The sequence below is a fragment of the Parasteatoda tepidariorum genome, chromosome X1 (genome assembly GCF_043381705.1).
Source record: "Parasteatoda tepidariorum isolate YZ-2023 chromosome X1, CAS_Ptep_4.0, whole genome shotgun sequence".
Classification (NCBI taxonomy): domain Eukaryota; kingdom Metazoa; phylum Arthropoda; class Arachnida; order Araneae; family Theridiidae; genus Parasteatoda; species Parasteatoda tepidariorum.
In genome coordinates this window covers 7,387,384-7,405,949 of record NC_092214.1, presented here as the reverse complement: position 1 = coordinate 7,405,949, position 18,566 = coordinate 7,387,384, and the positions used below count along the sequence as shown (strand labels likewise).

At 25.9% G+C, this 18,566-nt stretch overlaps 1 protein-coding gene across 2 annotated transcripts in view; it reads right to left on the bottom strand.

The window, feature by feature from the left end:
• Positions 1-239: 239 nt before the first annotated feature.
• The window catches only part of LOC107446431 (uncharacterized), a 56,561-nt gene continuing 38,234 nt past the window's right edge, over positions 240-18,566 (bottom strand). For both annotated transcript variants that reach the window (XM_016061072.3, XM_016061073.3), the window contains exons 20-31: positions 18,218-18,368; positions 17,926-18,057; positions 16,803-17,054; positions 15,278-15,385; positions 14,356-14,484; positions 12,144-12,353; positions 11,464-11,580; positions 9,642-9,749; positions 9,443-9,531; positions 7,977-8,025; positions 2,082-2,188; positions 240-1,997 (exon numbers count right to left, since the gene is read on the bottom strand). In XM_016061072.3, the coding sequence (XP_015916558.2) occupies positions 1,388-1,997; positions 2,082-2,188; positions 7,977-8,025; positions 9,443-9,531; positions 9,642-9,749; positions 11,464-11,580; positions 12,144-12,353; positions 14,356-14,484; positions 15,278-15,385; positions 16,803-17,054; positions 17,926-18,057; positions 18,218-18,368 (2,062 nt within the window). In that variant the 3' untranslated portion in view covers positions 240-1,387. The remainder of the gene's footprint in view (positions 1,998-2,081; positions 2,189-7,976; positions 8,026-9,442; positions 9,532-9,641; positions 9,750-11,463; positions 11,581-12,143; positions 12,354-14,355; positions 14,485-15,277; positions 15,386-16,802; positions 17,055-17,925; positions 18,058-18,217; positions 18,369-18,566) is intronic.

The window sequence follows — 18,566 nt, the reverse complement described above, 5'->3', positions numbered from 1 at the left end:
TGTAGTGACTTTTTAAACATAAATATTTCAGATAGTCGTTGATGTCACAAGAGTTTGGTTTAAGACGATATATAGAAACTTATTACATATCTTCGTTTATATTTTTATTTAGTTAAAATATATATTGATAAATATATTATTTCCAATAAATGCATACCTATGCACATTACTGAAATTGAATCTATTGTGGAATGAATCAATTAGAAACTAAAATTTTAAAAAAATAATGCATAACCACATTCAATCAAAAACATATTTTAATAAGATTTGACATTTGTTAAACATAATACTTTATTCAAATCTCTTTACTAAATTCGACTTAAAAAGAAACATTTTGTATAGTTAAAAAAGGAAATGATATAGAATAAAAACATCGAAAAATCATGAATGAAAATTGCACTAAGCTTGTGTAAGTCAAGTTCCTGAAAGAATACCAAATTTAGGCATTAATCACTCCAATTAAATATTTTTTTCATTGTCGCCAAATTATTATTTTTTTTAAAAGAATTCGTTTTTGAATTTTTCTCAGCTTCTTCTCTATAAAAACAATTGAAACTTTTGAGTTCACTATAGAAAAATACATCGATTAATATGGTATAAAAAATGTATGGCTCATAATTTAAAATTTTTTTTGTCCAGTATGAAATTAAATAATAATAAATAATTATTAAAAATAAGCTTCTGTTTGAAATTATTTTTGGGTAAACAAGTTTCATGGGAGGGTGTAATTTTTCTTTAATTGCACAATTAGTTTTAAAGATATGACCAAAAAGTGAAATTACATTAAGGGGGCCAAACTTATAACTGCTTCCGACAAAGTTATTAGGACTGTAATTTCAAAATACAGTCACACCCCCCTCTATTTTGAGAGTCAAAAATCCAAATGTGTAAAAAATATGTTTATTCAGAGAAAGTGCATTTTTGTGTCCGATTGTGTAACTTAATTAATAGTTAGCACTAATTAATTAGCATATTTGAAGTCACTCCCAATAACTATTTTGACACTTAGTACGTGAAAATCCGATTATTAGAACAAAATTATTCAGAGTGATATCTTTTTATTCTGAGCAATGTACTAGTATGTTTCAGCCAGTATTGTTAAATACTATATGGCATACTCAAATAACATATTGTTCAATTCTAGGAGACCAGATACTTTATAACACATATGGAATAACACTAACTTCATTAGTGTAAGACAAATATTTTTTTTTTTTAAATTTTAATAAAAAACAAATTTAACAACGATGTAACATAAAATATTTACAATAAATATTAAATATCTTAAAACATAAAATTATATTTTGCATTATTTCAACAAATTTTTTAATAATAAAAATTCTATTTAGCCTGAAACCTACAAATATTACAATGTATAAATGAAAAATCATAAAGAATTACTAATTTCATTAATTACACATTTAGGACAAGCAACAGTTAAAATATCTTCTTGGTATTCAGAGAGCAAGAGTTTAATTGTTAATGGAAGTGGATAAGTTAAGGCAACCATTGATTCCTTGAACAACTGTAAAATATTGGAGTGAAAGGATGCAAGGGTATAATAATGTCCACAAGAGAATATAGCAACATCGTTTCTATCAAAGTTCAGCTCTGTTATTTCAGAAGCATTATTAAATGATTGAGAGTAAAATTTTTCACTTATTAAAGATTTTGCTAAAAAATCTATATTATTAGTAGACATGTGAATGGCAGAATGTGGAGCAATTCCTGCTTGCAAATTGTGCATTATGTCCATCCACAAACGCTCTTGAGGAATGGAATCATCCCATTCTGTTAACGTATCTGAATCTTGAATCTTATGCAGTGTGTTTTTTGTATTTGACAATGTAACCATTTCATCAACTAAATTTCTTAAATGGCTTCCTTGTTGCATCTCTTTAATTGTCCCATACAAAATGTCCATGCAGAATTTTGGACTTAACTGAGAAATAAATTTCTGCTGTACTTCAAATTCCGTAACTATAGAAGCATCATTACTAAAATAAAAAAGAGGGTTTATTTATAATTTTTAAAAAGAACAAATTAATATGAACAAATAAAAATGTGAGATTTGTACAAACCTTGATAGTATAATACTTAATGGATATGAAAATATGCAATTGTAAGCTTGAAAAAATTTTTCAAGTGGGAGAATTTCTAAATTATTTTGTATCCAAAATCGAATTATCTGAAATGAAATTAAAAAAAACTAATAATTATGCTTTGCTATTAAAACATAAAATTATGAATACAGTGTCAAAAGTTTTTTAGATATTTTAATATGATTTTAAATTAAAGTTTCCAAAAAACTTGAAAACTATCAACATAATTACAAGTATTTAAAAACAAACAACGTAATTACCATTTTGTCATGTTTATGATTCAAATCCTTTGCTAAACAGTAAAATTTTGCTGATAAATTAATGAAACTTGCATTTAAAAATTATTTTAGGACTAGTAAGTCAATACTTCAATATACGATACTTCAAGTTTTATTTTAAAGCTTTTATGTTTCCCATTCCATTTACGATGCAACAAAATAATGTTAAAACACATGTTGATTAAAACATACAAAAAAGTCAGTTGCAAGGTTGGCAGTTTTCCACATATTAGTTCTTCTCCAATTGGATTAAAACCAAGGGTTTCTTGGTTCCTCTAATAAGTCACAAATATTTTTGCAAGTTTAACAATGGTGTTATTTGGGGTAGGGGAATTGCTAATTTTTCACTGTTTTGGTCTATATTAAGCATTATCCAAGACAATTTAATCCGTTGCTTTTACTCTGGTGATTTTTAATAATTTTGATTGACTTCTTAATAAATAATATTTTCAACTATTTACAATTTTTACTAATTTACCATTAATTTAATATTTTACTATTATATTTTTATTTACTAATTTTTTATAACTAGTTTCCTTTTGTAGCTTCTCATTCTTCCAGTAATTTAATTTTGAAAATTCAAATTAGAGTTTAATATATTAGGTGGGGGAAAGGCCCAGGTAAAAAGCCTTCCATGACATTCTGCTGTTGCCACTTTCTGTCCTTTGATAGGCCTCAATTATTTCAATAGCTATTGAAAATTAGATCATCTGCAATTGTAAGTTACATTTTTTTGAGCCAAAATCTTGAAGAACGAATTAAAATGATAAGATATTTTTGCATGTTAATCATTTTACTTCAGAAATGGTTAACTAGTGGCTGGTGAGCAGTACATAATAAATTACTTTTATTCATTTATTTTCAATAAAAACAACATTGGGACCATGGTAACAAAGTGGTTAGAAATTCGAACTCTGGTCTAGCTGTAAGAAACTGCTTTTTCAGTTTTAAGTGAATATTGGGTCTTATCACTGACAACAAGTTATGACTCAAGTTATGTAAATGATATGGTTGATAAGATTTAGTAATAGATGTTGCACAAAATAAGATAAAATGAGCATAGTTTTTAAATGTAACATTGTGGTATGTGTTTATAACTAAGGTATATTGAAAAGTAAAAAGAATATTTAGAGTCAGTTTTTAACTCTTTAACGACCCAAGTAGAAGAAAATATACCACCGTAAACATGATTAGTTTTTCAAACGCAGATGAACTCCCCCATTTTGTTGGGGGGCTATCTTTGGTCATTTGCTTCACAGCTGGCAAGAGTCTCCCCCACGTCACTAATAAGTCAAAGGCGCGCTCTTCCTGACAATGGAACTTCCTGGCATTCAAACTAATAATCGACTTGTGAACATCGCTTATTTTTTCCCCCACAGAAAATTTTTCTGGTTAAATATTCAAAAGCGGTAGTAAAGTAAATAATAAGATTTTTATATTTTTTACCACATATCCTCTTTAATTAGATATTTATTTATTTTTATACACTTTTTTTAAGATTGGGGTTATTTTTCCTTAAAACTGATTATTTTTTAAATGCCTATGTCATACAAAAAAAATTTTTATCTTGAAAATGTGTTGAAAGNATATACATATATTATCTTGAAAATGTGTTGAAAGATCAGCTTTCTCAAAGTAACAAAAACATTTTTTTAATTATTTTTTGTTAATATTAACTTAAATCATGTTCATTTTAGCTTTATGAGTCAAATAAAGTTCTGATAATATTGAAGTTTGTCAATAAAAATGTTTTTGTATAATTAAATAGAAAAATATTAGCTTGAACTATTTTCCTGATTTAATTGAATACTTGGAAGAATAACAGAAATAACTTTCCAAATGCGTAGATATTTAGGTATAACTGTAGCAAGAGACGCTGAAACTGGCAATTACTGTTTATAAAATACAGTAAAAAACCGATGACTAGCCGTAGTACGAAATTATGACTATCCATCACTGGAATTCTAACCTGGTTCACTTCATTGGAGGGCGAATGTTCTATAGCCTGGGCCGCCACGGCTCTACATCATATTTTTAGAACTAATGAGATTATGACTACAATTTTGAGTAAGGAATATTATAACGTTAACCAAGTATTGTGCAGTAATTGGATTTTTTACTGCTTGTTAGTGAAGATTAAGAATTCAACTAAAAAAAAGAAATTGTAATACTTTTCCTTTTTTTAAATTTAATTATGGATTTTTTTTTTTTTAAACTTTACTATTTTTAATTAAATATTTTTATTTATTGATCTAACAAATTAAACCACCTGTAGCGGAAACAAATAATATTGTTTAACAAATAAAATTTTCTCAAATAAAATTATTTCTTTAGATACATAATGTAATATAAGCTTCTTAAATAATAAAAATAAGTTCCTTCACTTCGATTAATTTAGACGTTTCTCTGTTTCACATAACGAAAATGGGCGTATATTAGCTATTTCTCTTTTATTTCATACTCATCAAAAGGGTAAAAAAAATATTTTTAAATAATTAAGAAAACTAGATTTCTCTTAGGTGATATCTTTGGTATTATTTAATAGTATATATGAATTATTTTCTTCAAAATGCATATAAATGAAATATATGAATCTGAATCAATCTGAACTATTTTAATTGATGTCTGGTTTTATCCATAAATATGCTACACCTTTAAAGCCATATTTTGCTCAACATAAAATGTCTGAAATATATTGAAACATTGAAAATATTTTACTTAAACTGTTCTTTATAATATTAAATTCCTGTACAGTGACAAAACATTATTTTTATAATCAAATAAATATCAGATAATTCAACTATAATACTGTTTTCAGAAGAGTACTAAATCAAACACAAAAATTGCTCGTTTTTATTTTCTTGGATTAAAGATTAACTTTTAAAATTGCTATTAAATTAAATAATTTTTTTATTTGAATAAACTATTGATTGGGTTAAATTTATCATTACAAATTAGCATATTGTCAATTCTATTTAACCACCTGCACTCAATTACAGACTATAAGTACTAATCATATGAGAGTACTACAGAAAGGTTCAACAAATAATTGCGACATTTAGTAAATGGAAATAGATTCCAAGTATTTTTCAAACAAGATAAGTTGCTATTGTCAATGCCTACCTATTAGCTTCACTTTTCCGCTTAGTCACAAAAGAACTGGATATACCATCCTTTCGCCGTTAGGTGACCACGGAAACTCGCTTTCAGTACTTCTGACTGATGGTTTTTTCTTTTAGAAATTTTTTATTTGTTGCATTTAAACTCGCTTTTAAGAATGATTTCAAAGGCTCACTATCACCCCCTTCTTTTCTCTAATAAATCTATTAATTTTGAAATTTTTCCCTATATATATATATATATATATATAATTGAAATANTCCGACAATATTTTGAAAGTCCAAAACCTAAACTAACGGTAAGTCGAACTTCCGATATGTCGAAGTTTTCCGTCAGTCCTATCAGATTCGAGTTATCGCGAATTCACTGTATAATTGAAATAATTTAGATAAATTTGTTCAATTTTTAAGTCAACTAAAGAATCTAGCAATTTGACTTAAATAATCAAAAGAGTGACAAGAAATTAAAATTACACCATTCAGATAACTCAAGATAATAGATACTATTATGTATTGTGACTTGAGGATAATTTTTTTAACAAGATGTTTTTTGCTGCTATCTGATCCAGGACTTAAATTAATTATATACAAATTTATTTATTTATTATATAACTTACTATAAGATTATTCAATTAAATTAAATTCTTATCAGCAATGTCAATAAACAAAGTAATAAACTTATTTTTAAGCTGATTCGGAAATTGTAATTGTAGTAAAAAAGTAAATAATGATTAACAGGCTCTGGTTTATAATTAGAATATATAACTTGTTTCTTGAAGAAAATGTATTCAAATGGAATAAGCTATTTTCATAACAATTAATTACTTAAAAACATTACACTTGAAATCTGAAAAACCATTTCATTCAGGAGAATCTACGATATTGTTTGACCATACCTATTGAATTACTTTTATACAATAACTGCATTATCAAAACTGCTTACATATAAGTGAGATAAAATTTACAAAATTCCTTTACATGAAAGCAATTTCCTGTAAACAATAATTTTATATAATTTATTATTCTTAATAACTAATTTATTTAATTTTGAAAGCACTTTAAGTATAAAACCACTGAACTTTAAGTTTGTTAACAAGATATACTGTGTCCAAATATAAGACTCGAAAGTAATAGAAAATTAATACCAGAAAGAGCGAAATTACTGTAACGATGCAAATATAATACAATAAAACAAAATTGAAAAAAAAAAGCTCCATTATTTTTTTTTAAATATTTTTATAGTATTTAAAAGTATACAAAAAGGCATTGTAATGTATGCATTATATTACGTTAATCATAAATTCAGATAGAATTGAATTTAGTTTTCTTTAGTTGAGCATAAAATGGAAATTTTTATAAGAATTTTAAGATTTAAAAATGTTTTCATGAAAGTAAAACGAAGTCTAAAACATCTTTCCTAGATCAAGTTTAAAAGATATATTATTAATATAATGTATTTTAAATCATTTTATCTGTTCTCTAAAATTTTCTTTTATCTATTCTCTAACAAAAAGCACACTGTAATAAAATTGATTACTGAAAAATACCAAACAAGATAATGGAGAACAAAATTGAAAGAAATAAAATATTTGAAAAAAAAACCTATAAAAAGTTCATAAAATATTAACCTTTTTTTTCACTCAAGGTTCAAAATTGCTATGAACTAATGATAACATTATCATTAAAATATCAGTGATTAACAGAAAGCATTATACAATGTTGGCTTTATCCAAATTTTTTTCAGTAATTTCGGTATTTTTGAACATGTATTTTTAATTGTATAAAAAATTTACATTTGGTAGTCAACAGTAAACACGTTTCAATTTTATTAAAAAGGTATTCGTTTTAATGGACGCTGGGATTTCAAAAATAAATTCCCAAAAGCCCGCCATTCCCGAATTTTTAATAAATAAATAAAAAGGTCCAGTTCCAACAACAAACAAATCTGTTACAAATTAAGAGGATTTTGTGTTTCTCTAAATCCACAGGCGGAAATGCTTCTAAATAAAGCGTGAAGATCACACACCTCTTTCCTTTCGACTTTTTATGAGTTCCTATACATCAGTGACAAGCAGCTCATCCCCTCCCAATCACTACTACCCATTCGCCCCCACTGACCCGAAAAAGGCGTTAAGTAGTCCAGATATCTTCAGGCCTCTTGGTCTTTAAAGAGTTAAAGAGGACATTATCTTTTCAGCTTTTTTTTACTGTATTTACAAGAATCTGACACATTTTGGGTAATCAAGCTTCTATAATATTTCATTATTATTATTAATTAATTTGAAAATTAAGCTTTATCTTAGTCACCATGCACTGACTTAACCCATTTTATAGAAACAGCAAGGCATTTACGTACAAAAAATGTACAGGTGAAACACGTAGTTTCACCTGTATTAAGTAGTTAAAAATGTAATTGTTTAAATATATTACAAGAATGTAATATATTTAAATGAAACGAAATATGTAAAGATACTTACATTATTTAAGAACTTTTGGTTTGTATCTTCATTTCTTATCTCGAGTAGACTAAAAGAAAAAGAGTATCATCACTGTAATGTAAAATAAATAAAGAAAAAATAGTCAAAAAGTAGCATAATTCTTTTTTATAAGCTGATAGTTAATAAAGATTTTTAATGAAATTACAGACGAACTAAAATGTATATTTTTTTAACTAAAACAGTGGTTGCTTTCTTTATTTCCCATTTTTGAAATTCATTGTCACACATATTTATTTCAATATTCTTAGTTTAATTAAGTTATAATAAACAATTTAAATGTCTCAAATGAATAATATCCAGAAATTGATGATGAAAGACTTACTCGTTACTGAAAAAACTTCATTAGCTTCAAAAATTAAGCTGGAAAAAACTGCATGAGTACTTGAAATAATTAAACAACAGTAGTCAAAAGTGGCAAATTAGGGAAGGAAAGATTTCCAAGAGGAATGAAGGACAGTGTGGAACTAGTGTCATCAGGGAATCAGCATTCATTTTATAGGCAACTTTTCTTTTCACTTTTTCCAGGCTTTGGAGTGGCAAATATAGTAGCACAAATTTAACATAACACATACTGTGCAGTTGAAAACTAATTTTTAATTTTTTTAAATTTTATTTTCTACACAGTAATACAAAAAAGTACAAATAGAAAGGTTTGCATATGCATGCACTATACTGTACATACTTAAAAAAATTAATTGTGATAAAGAAAAACTTTCTGCTTGATAGCCTTTTGCTTGATTGAGAGCATCAAGGATTCATCCAAATTCTTTTTAAGATGGATTATAATGCAAAAAAATTTTGGTGGGGGAAAAGTGCATTATCTTTGATCAATGCAATAAATTGGACAATTCGATTAATCGACGTTGAAAAAACGGTCGTAACTATCCATTAGTATTGTATTTTTTAGATTACAGCTAGCATTTTACATTTTAAGAGTGAAAAAGTCACATCCTTAAAGTAATTTTTACTCAGAAAAATACATTTCTGTGTCTGATTTCTCAACTTAAAATATTGTCTACACTAATTAATTGGCATATTTAAAGACTATTTTGTGAAGCATTAAGATTACATGTTAGTATTGGAAAATCTAATCTTTAGACAAAAGCTATTCAGGTGTTCTTTTTTTTGTGCTTCAATAGGATTTTTAATATAAAAAAATTCCTGATTTCTTTTTCTTGTTAGCAACAAGTATTTTATATCAATTGATTGAATCTTTATACTATTTTTGGCACATTAAACCATTTTTTCTATGACAAAAAAAAAGGAAAAACTAGTAGTGAGAAATAGATTAAACAGTTAATAATTTTAGATAAACATTGATAAGAAATAAAATCTGTGACCTGACGATGAAAAAGTGTGCTATATATTAACTAAATTACCAAAATATTTTGAATTTCTATAATATAATATAATCTAAAATGTAAAAAGTATCAGTTTATCCTTACTTTGTATAATATTCAGTTATAAATAGAGCCATTTGTGACTGAACTGGATTTGATTCAACAGAAAGTGCCTTCAGTTGATAATCTAAAGCCTAATTATGAGAATCTAGTTAGTGATGTAGTGTTGAAAAAAGACAACGAAAAATAAATTATCATAAATAAAGCATTAGTTTTGGAAAGAAAGTGTTTTAATATCCCTTACCTGATCAAAGAGTTTTTCCAGTGCACATAGCTTTGCAGCAGCTTGAAAATTTCCAAAATTGAGGCAGTGATTGAGAAGCATAGTAAAATCAAAATATTGATGAAATATCTGTAATATTATGAAAAAATTAATCTATTTAAGATTTTAATATAATAATTAAGAAGAGTATAGAAAGAATAAAAAAACACAGAATTAAAAATAATTAATAGACAGAAAATTTATTCAAAAATATTTTTTATTAAGAGTTAAATAAAATTTTTCATCATTCCATAGAATATTCATGCATATTAGAGCAAGTTGAAAACAAACAAAAGAAAATTGAGTAGATTCCAAATTTGGCTGATAATTGTTATGCAGTGTTATTTGCAATGTAAAAAGACATGATTCTAAAATTATTTGGCAAAAGATAAAACCTAACATATATTTTAAATGTCACATATTACGGTAAACTTAACCTTCAAAGGTAATAGAAAATATTTATATCTCATTAGTTAATGTTTATTATGCAACTGAAATCTATTTAATAAATTACAATTTCAGTTCCAAGCGTTTTTATGAGAAAAAAATGTAAGGAATATATTTATTATTAGAGGATTATATATAATTTTAAAAGAAAAAATATTAGAAAGTTAGAAAATTCGTAATGCCTATTAATGGCTTTGTTATATTTTGTAAAATGTTCTGAAAATACTGTGAGTTTCAATTGCAAGCTTTACAAGTTAAAAGTTTTAAAACTGTAAAATTTAAATGAAAGATTTTTAAAAAAATGCTTATATTTTCAGTCATTATTTTAATATTTAAAGCCCAAATTCTCAGAATTTTGTATTATTATATTTGCTAAAAAATGCTGCGCCATTATAAAAACACTTATTAAAAGACATGAGCTTATCAGTATTGTCAATTTTCAAAAAATCATTAAGATTATGAGGGAAAAGTATAATAGCAGTCCATAAATATTCAAGATAAATAACAGACTGACTTATAGCCATATAAAACATAAAGAAAGAAAAATGAAAAACTGATATTGTAAAATGAAAAAAATATACAAGAAAAACAGAAATTTTTATTTTATTTTAACTCCTTATTCTTATTTATTTCCTTCTCTTTCAATTTTTAACGCAACAAATCTCAGTTATTCATATTGCTGGAATTTTCAGTAAAAGTATCCACTCTAAAATTAAAATGCCAACTCAACAAAAAAAAACTTTATTAGAATTAAACCCTGATTAAAAACAATAAAGGTAGAGGGAGAAAAAAAACTGGAACAATTGTCCACAAAAATATTAATAATAGTTCATATTAATAATATAATAATAATATATAAAATATTAATAATAATACAAATAAGTAGATGACTGACTAAAACAACCCATGTAAACAAACTTAAATTGAAAAAAGGTAAAACAAATTCAGGAGAAAAATAGTTTGTTTTTAACTCTTACTTTATTATCAACTGTTTCAGTGCTTTAATGTCAAAACTCTTTGCTTTCTATATTACCATACTTTGGGAAAAGTGAAGCGCCATAACAAAAATGATATAAAAAAAGTTTATTGAAATCCCTCAGACTGTATAAGACAAAGATAAAAATGATATTTAAGTTTACTGTTCTTGCCTTCTGAACATTTTGAATCTCTTAAAAATTAAGTTACAGCTGACAGAGTTCTCTAAAAATGCAGTTTCATCAGTATTAAATATGTCTTTTTTAGATATTAAACTTTAATAGCTACTTCAATATTGTACCTTTCTTGAAAATCAATATCAGCACTTCACATAACCATAATATGAAGAAGAAACTAAAGATAATAAAGAAATTTGACTTACATTCAATGCAGCATGTAGAGCACGCGGTCCATATGGAGGATCATCAAGTGATGATAATTGAGGAATATTTTCACCTAAATTTCTACTTTGAAGATCATGATTTAAAATTTTCACTACCTATAAATAATACGAATGTGTTTCATTTAATAACTTGAAATATATTTTATCCTACTAATAATTACCTGATCTCATATATAAAATTATGATAAAAAATGTGATAGCACTTGGTAAAAAACGTTGTAAAATATGGTAAAAAATTTGATAGCACTAGCTAGAGCAACCTTTAATAATTTAACAATAATCTTTCAGTCAGTCTAATAATTTCAACATGAATAATAAAATTTTATATTTTTTTGAATAGACATTCAGTTTTATATATTTCACATGTCCGAGACAACATCATAAAAGAGTTTTGAATTAAAAAAATATGTTTTAATGCATTAAAAAGTTTAACCCTCATGTTAAAATTTGAAACAGTCTTTAAAAACATTACTGAGTGCAATTACCATAAATAAAGTTTGATTATGTGTTTCTGCACTATACATAGCTAAAAAAATTCAGGTTTGCTTTAATATCGCATGTGGGTTACTCTATAAACATCATTTTACATCAAAAGAAAGGTTTAAGCAGAAAAAAGGTAGCATTTTAACATTCAACAACACATTTTTGAAAATACTTACAGAGTATTCATTTTCAAAACTGCCACTGTCATAAATGCTGGATTTTATTTCATAATAAGGAACAGCAACTTCAATTGGGCGAAGAACACTCTGACGACAGGGCTGTGTTATGGTTATCATTCTACGATTAGTACGAATCGTTATAACTCTGCCTCCAGAAGAACCAGAATTATGTTTAGTGTTGGACTCAAGAACTGGTTTTAATCCAAGCTAAAATATTTAAAGTAAGTGTTTTTGTTTTATATCAAATTATTGAATTCAACAAGTTAAATCATCACGATAAACACTCAATATTTTTAAGAAACGAAAAAGTAAATAAGGTAATCTGCCATGCTTCTAAAAAGATTTTAGTAAGAACAAGTTTTTTAAGAAGTAAAGAAATTTAACCTTTTTTACAAGAGAAAATACAGTGGAAAATCCCATATCCGAGACTGTTGAGACTTCAGTGAGTCAGGAGAAAAGAATTTTCTAGATAAGTCTTTTAGGAACACAAACATAAAAAATATGCTATTCAATTAAAAAAAATAACAAATAGATGATAATTATTGCCAGTTTCATACACCAAAGTTTTGTTATGGGTTGAAAGGCCTTTAATTAACTAAAGAATGCTTAGTATGATAAAATATATTATGAATAAATTGATAGCAGTGAACAGATTATAATTCGAACTTTCTCTTACATAAATAAATACACTTTTTCTCTTCTTTTCTCCCGTTTGATTTGAATAATTAGCAGTGCACATAATCAAATAAAAATTACATTAAAAACGAGCTTCAAGTTCCAAAAATAAAATAATCGAACTTAATAAAAAAAAAGGAAAAGAATTGAGCGCATTTTTTTTTTCGAAAACATTTATAATTTAAAGGGAAACAAAGCTTGCTTGCTGATGTTTTTTTTTCAAGCACTATTACTATATAGCTTCATTAATATTGAAGCTGAATAAATGTTTCGCTATCTTTCCGATAGCAGCAACAAAAAAAATTTCTTTACTAATACTTTTTTTCTAACAGGTTATGGGCAAAAAAATTTTGTTTTTAAAAAGGAAAAAAGATTTGTTTTTTCTGATTGTTAAAAAAAGTCCAGAAAATAGATATTTACTGTAAGTGGATTTCTGGATATGAGACTTTGCACTGTAATTATAAAAATTAATAAATTTTCACATGGACTAAGAAGCATAATAGAAATTTTTTAAGACAGTGATAAAATATGAAATTAAATAAATTTTAAGAAAATTATTACTGAAAATGTATGGACCTATAAAAAACGGAGAATTTTGTACAAATACGAAGTCATAGTCATAGCTTGGGTTTACAGCACCTGATAACAAACTTAGTGTTTGCACCATCTTATTGCACTATGATGCCAGGTTTACAAGGGGCTTTTCATGACCATTTTAAATTTTAGATTATGTAAAAACTGAAATCCAATGCACTTGGTATGGGATTGTTAAATTTTATATTGAATAAGATTTTACAACTATAAATGTTTTTTCAAAAAGAATGTAACTCAATAACTTCATTAATTTTCATTCAATTCATTTTAAAATTTAACAGTGTATGTTAATGCAGTTTATATTACACTTAGATGTTCTTGATTGATTAAATGATACGCATTTATTCTAAGAGCATTTTTCATTCAATATAATGCCAATTTGTTACAAATATTTAAAAAAAACTATGAGCAAAGCAAGCTACAATAATAATAATAAATATGCTGTTCATTTTTTAGGTAAATTGGTTAAAAATTTGAAAAAGTTATGGGGCCTGCAATTAGCAAACTAAACATTTTATAATGGATATCATTTTAATTTTTATTTTTATGAATTAGATGCCCCTCTAAGCCCACACCCGCTAGATATGCCACTGCATGCAATTACAAAAAATTTAAAAACCAAATATGATGAAAATAGTTAAATAATCTAAAATTAGACAGTTGGGTTACATTTATTGTTATAAAAAATCAAACCAACAACAAAATAAAATTAAAGGAAAGCATAAAAAGGAAAACACAACCCACAAGTTGTCAAGATTGTGTTGAAGACTTAAAACTTATCTTAAGTCCACAGCACTAAATTTATTTCATATTGCCAATGGTTTTTATTCCAGAAATAAAAGCACACATACAATGCACAATGTTAAAACTCAACGATTGAACTTTCAAATCCAAGTACAAAAAAGAATATCTAAATTTCATTACACAAGAAACAACATACTTGACCACTGTCATTTTGTCCCCAACCAAATATTTTAGCATTCATATCAACAGCAATTGAGAAATCAGCTCCACATGAAATGTGCTCAATTTGTCTATCTTTAAGTCCAATAACCAAAGAAGGTATTTTCTAAAAAAAAAATTTAGAAAAGCATAACATTTAGAATGCACAACATTTAAACCTTCCCGATCAGCATAAAAATATAAACCCCTATTTTTTAATCACACATTCACTGAATTTTTCTGTAAGCACATTCAAAATAAATTTTATAAATAATTTTCTATAAATTTAAATTAGTATTCATTTTAAAAATGATGTGATTTATTTTAATATTTGACTTTTTAATGTCAACATGAATAGCTTGAAATATAGAATATTTAAAATTGGTGGTCAGAAAAACTATATTAGTTTTGTAGTTAACTACAATATTTATTACAAATATAGCTAACTACAGCTACAAGTACTTTTCTTTTTACAGTAATGACTACAAACTACTTTAGAAAAGTTGTCACTACTTTTAAGAGATAAACTTTGTTGAAAAACTTAATTTACACCCATATTCAAAACAGTTTCATATAAAAAATGACGTTGAGAAACGGTTTTGTATAAAATGAATTATTAAGAAATATTTATTCATGTTCACATGTGCCATTTTGTTACTCTAAACAATTTTTTATGGATTTGTTCCTTTAACCTTCAACTTTTATTGCCTTTCTCAATTTAATTTAAAAAATACTAGGAAATTATGAAATATGTACAATTTCATTAAGAAATTATAGGAATTATAACCAATCTTAAAATTAACCCATATGAGTTCATTTTAAATCATGAAAATCAGATTTTAATAAAATAAATTGTAAAAGTAAACGAAATCAAAAGTAATAAACACTATTGAAGCAGATTAATTAGTAAAACAACTTACCTGTTCTTTTCTTGTTCCATTACCAATCTGCCCTTCAGAATTTCGTCCCCAAGAGTATACTTCACCACTGTTAGTCACAACAACTGTATGATGACTTCCACACGAAACCTTAGGAGGAGTTACTAATTAAAGAAACAGTTTTCGCAAATGAACAAAATACAATGTGTTTTTAAATCTTACTTTGTTAAAATAATTTATTTATGAATATCAAAAATGCTACTTTGACTTAATTTATTTGATAATACAAAATTAAACTCTAATAATTTTTTATTTAAATTGTTAATGAGAATTTGATTTTAAATTTTCTTAATGCATAAAATCTTATTAGATGTGCTGTCTCTGTGAAATACCAGGGTTCTATCCCCAGTACCAAAGTAAAGTCTTCAGAAGTACAAGCATTTCTTGGAAGTAGACGCTGTTGGTCAGCAATACTGGCGCATTGTTAATAATTTTGTAAATGGTAAAAACATTTTAAATTCTTAAACTCTATGATCTCTTTGGCAAATAACTGTCGGTTAAAAGATAATTTCAACATGTTACAAATATGAGTACTTTATTCTTATGTATTTTTAACTAGTTTCTAGGGCTGTCTGTATTTAAAACTTAGTTTACAACAATGTGAGCCATATAAGCTGATATGGCATACATGATTGTATAAAAATACTATTTATATTGAGAGAGTTTGTCAATCAATATGTATGTAATATGAAGCTAATGTTTAAAATCAATGATACAAAAATTATGTCAATATAAATAGCCTTCACAAAATATTTTGCCTTAAAATTACATCTTTTTTCTTCAGTTTGAAATATTTTTTTAATAAAATATTGTAGAATATAGTTAATTTTTGATCATTTGAAGTTATATGTTCTCTTTTCCACTTACATAAATATATTTTTTGCTAATACTTTATTTTTAAATTTCCACTTTCTTAATAAATACCAGTTTATTGAAAAAGAAATTTTTTTGCAATGCCATTGATTAAATGGATCTTCTATGTAAGAACAAACAACCTCTAATGAATCAATAAAAATTAAATGAATTTTTGTCTTTCACTTTCAGTCTTTTTTTAAACTGCGAACAATTTGATGAGGTAATACATTCAAATTCTTCATCTCCTGCCTTCTTTTCAATATGATTGGTAAAAATGTATTGTTGCCACATAAAAATACATATTTATTTAACAAAACAATAATCTTCAAAATAACATTTTTAGCTATATTTCTCTGGTGCAGAAAAAAATCTGTAATTATTTAGATTTTTATTTAATCCAATCAAATAATTTTCTTTTTACAGGGCAAATTATATATAAAAATTACAGATGAAAGAAGTTTTGAAAAATCTTTTGAGTGTAATTCAAAGATATTTTAGTTTAACAATAAATAAAACAGTTGTTTCGAAATGTGGCAGATGTTTTTGTAAAATGCATATATTCTGAACATTCCTTTTTTTCTAAAACATTTTTGGTTCCTTCTTTGCAAATAAAGTAAAGTTAAAAACAATCATAATTAAACGAACTTAATACCTCAGTTATATCATCATTAATTAGTGAAGTATTAAGCAAATTAGGTAGAAGATGGCTTTGTTGAACAGCATTATTCACATTAGATGATCTTTGGTGCAGTGAGCTGCCATTTGTAGAACCAGGAGACAGTCTTGAATTAAGAGAAGTATTGGTGCCATGCTGACGAGCTCGGCGAGAATTTTGAGCTTGAATACGTAATGATTGTGGATTGCAGCCCCAGGTATATATTTTGTTTGTATTACTTACTGCAATCTATATCAACAGAATACAATAATAAGCTAAAATTAATGCATTAAGCAAAGTCAAAAACTTTAAACTTAAGTATTTAGTGCATAAAATGACATCAGATAACAATTTTATAAAAAGAGATAATTATCAATAAGATATTCTAGTTAAAAGAAACTGCTTAAACACTTTAATTCAATGACAAGAAGATTGTTTTCACAATTATTTCAACAATTAGAGCTTCTATTTTTTTAAATGGAGATAATGATTGAGAGAAAACACTTTTAGTTACTGCAAGCTTTACTTGGCATTCAGAAAATATTCACTCCCTAGATCCCAGTTAAATCCCTAGTCTAAAATAACGTATAATTTTCCTACACTGATTTATAAAAATGTTTATGAATCTTATAAGGTTTATAATCTATGCCTAAACATTATGTTCTAAGAATTTTTAAGTCTAAGAATTTCAGCCACTATAGGGCTATTCTAATATAGGTTTGAAATAAAAACTGTAATTTTTAATATGGTATATAACAATTAACTTTTAGAAAAGAAAGATATTCCATATCATAACAAAACATGACACAGAGAGTTATTTTAGTTGGTAAAAAAGGAAACCTTTTTCTTAAAAAATTAAAATTTTAATAAAAATTCTCATAACTCTGAATTCGGAAAAAGATGCAATATTAGTGTTTTGCTTTTTGTACTGTTGAACCAATTGTAAAATTAAAATAATTTGGAAGATAATGACAAAAAGTTTCTAAAACTATAGTTAATAATTAAACATTTACTTAGTAAGATGTCAAATATGTAAGACAACAATTTTAAAAATGAAATTGAACTTTTTGTATTCAAAATGAAATAATATTACAAACAAAAAGTAAAAAATAATGAATACCACATGAAAGAAACCAGAAGCAATGAGTCTTATTTGTTCAGGAATATTAATTTCTACTGGCCGACTTTGTTTCAAAACAGTTCCAGTTCCGAGCTGACCAAACATTCCACATCCAAAAGTATAAACTTCTTCCTATAAGTAAAGAAATTGAAATTAATTATCAAAATATTTTTAATTATTTTTGTAAAAAAGAATAAGTATAGATCTGTATTAAATACGTAATTAATTATAGTAAATCAAGTTATTTAACAGTGAAAAGAACAATTAAACAAGTGAAAGAAATAAAACTCACATTTTTACTTAATAAAACACTATGACCTTGACCAGCACATATAGAAATAATCCTTCTTTTCTTTATGCATTCTATTAGCTTTGGAATGTTCTGATCTTCCGCATTACCATGTCCGAGCTGGCCATGTACTCCCCATCCCCATGTATAAACTCTAAAAAATAAATTTATTTTGAAGCATGAGTCTTGCAAAATCAAGTATTCTAAATCCGGAGATAAAACAAACAATACGAAATAAAAGGCTCGGCTATTCAGTAATTTAACACATAAAAACTTTAGAACTTCATTTTCACAAATGCAGATTAAGTTAAAAACATATAAAACACACGTTTTTAATACCTTCTACGCATAA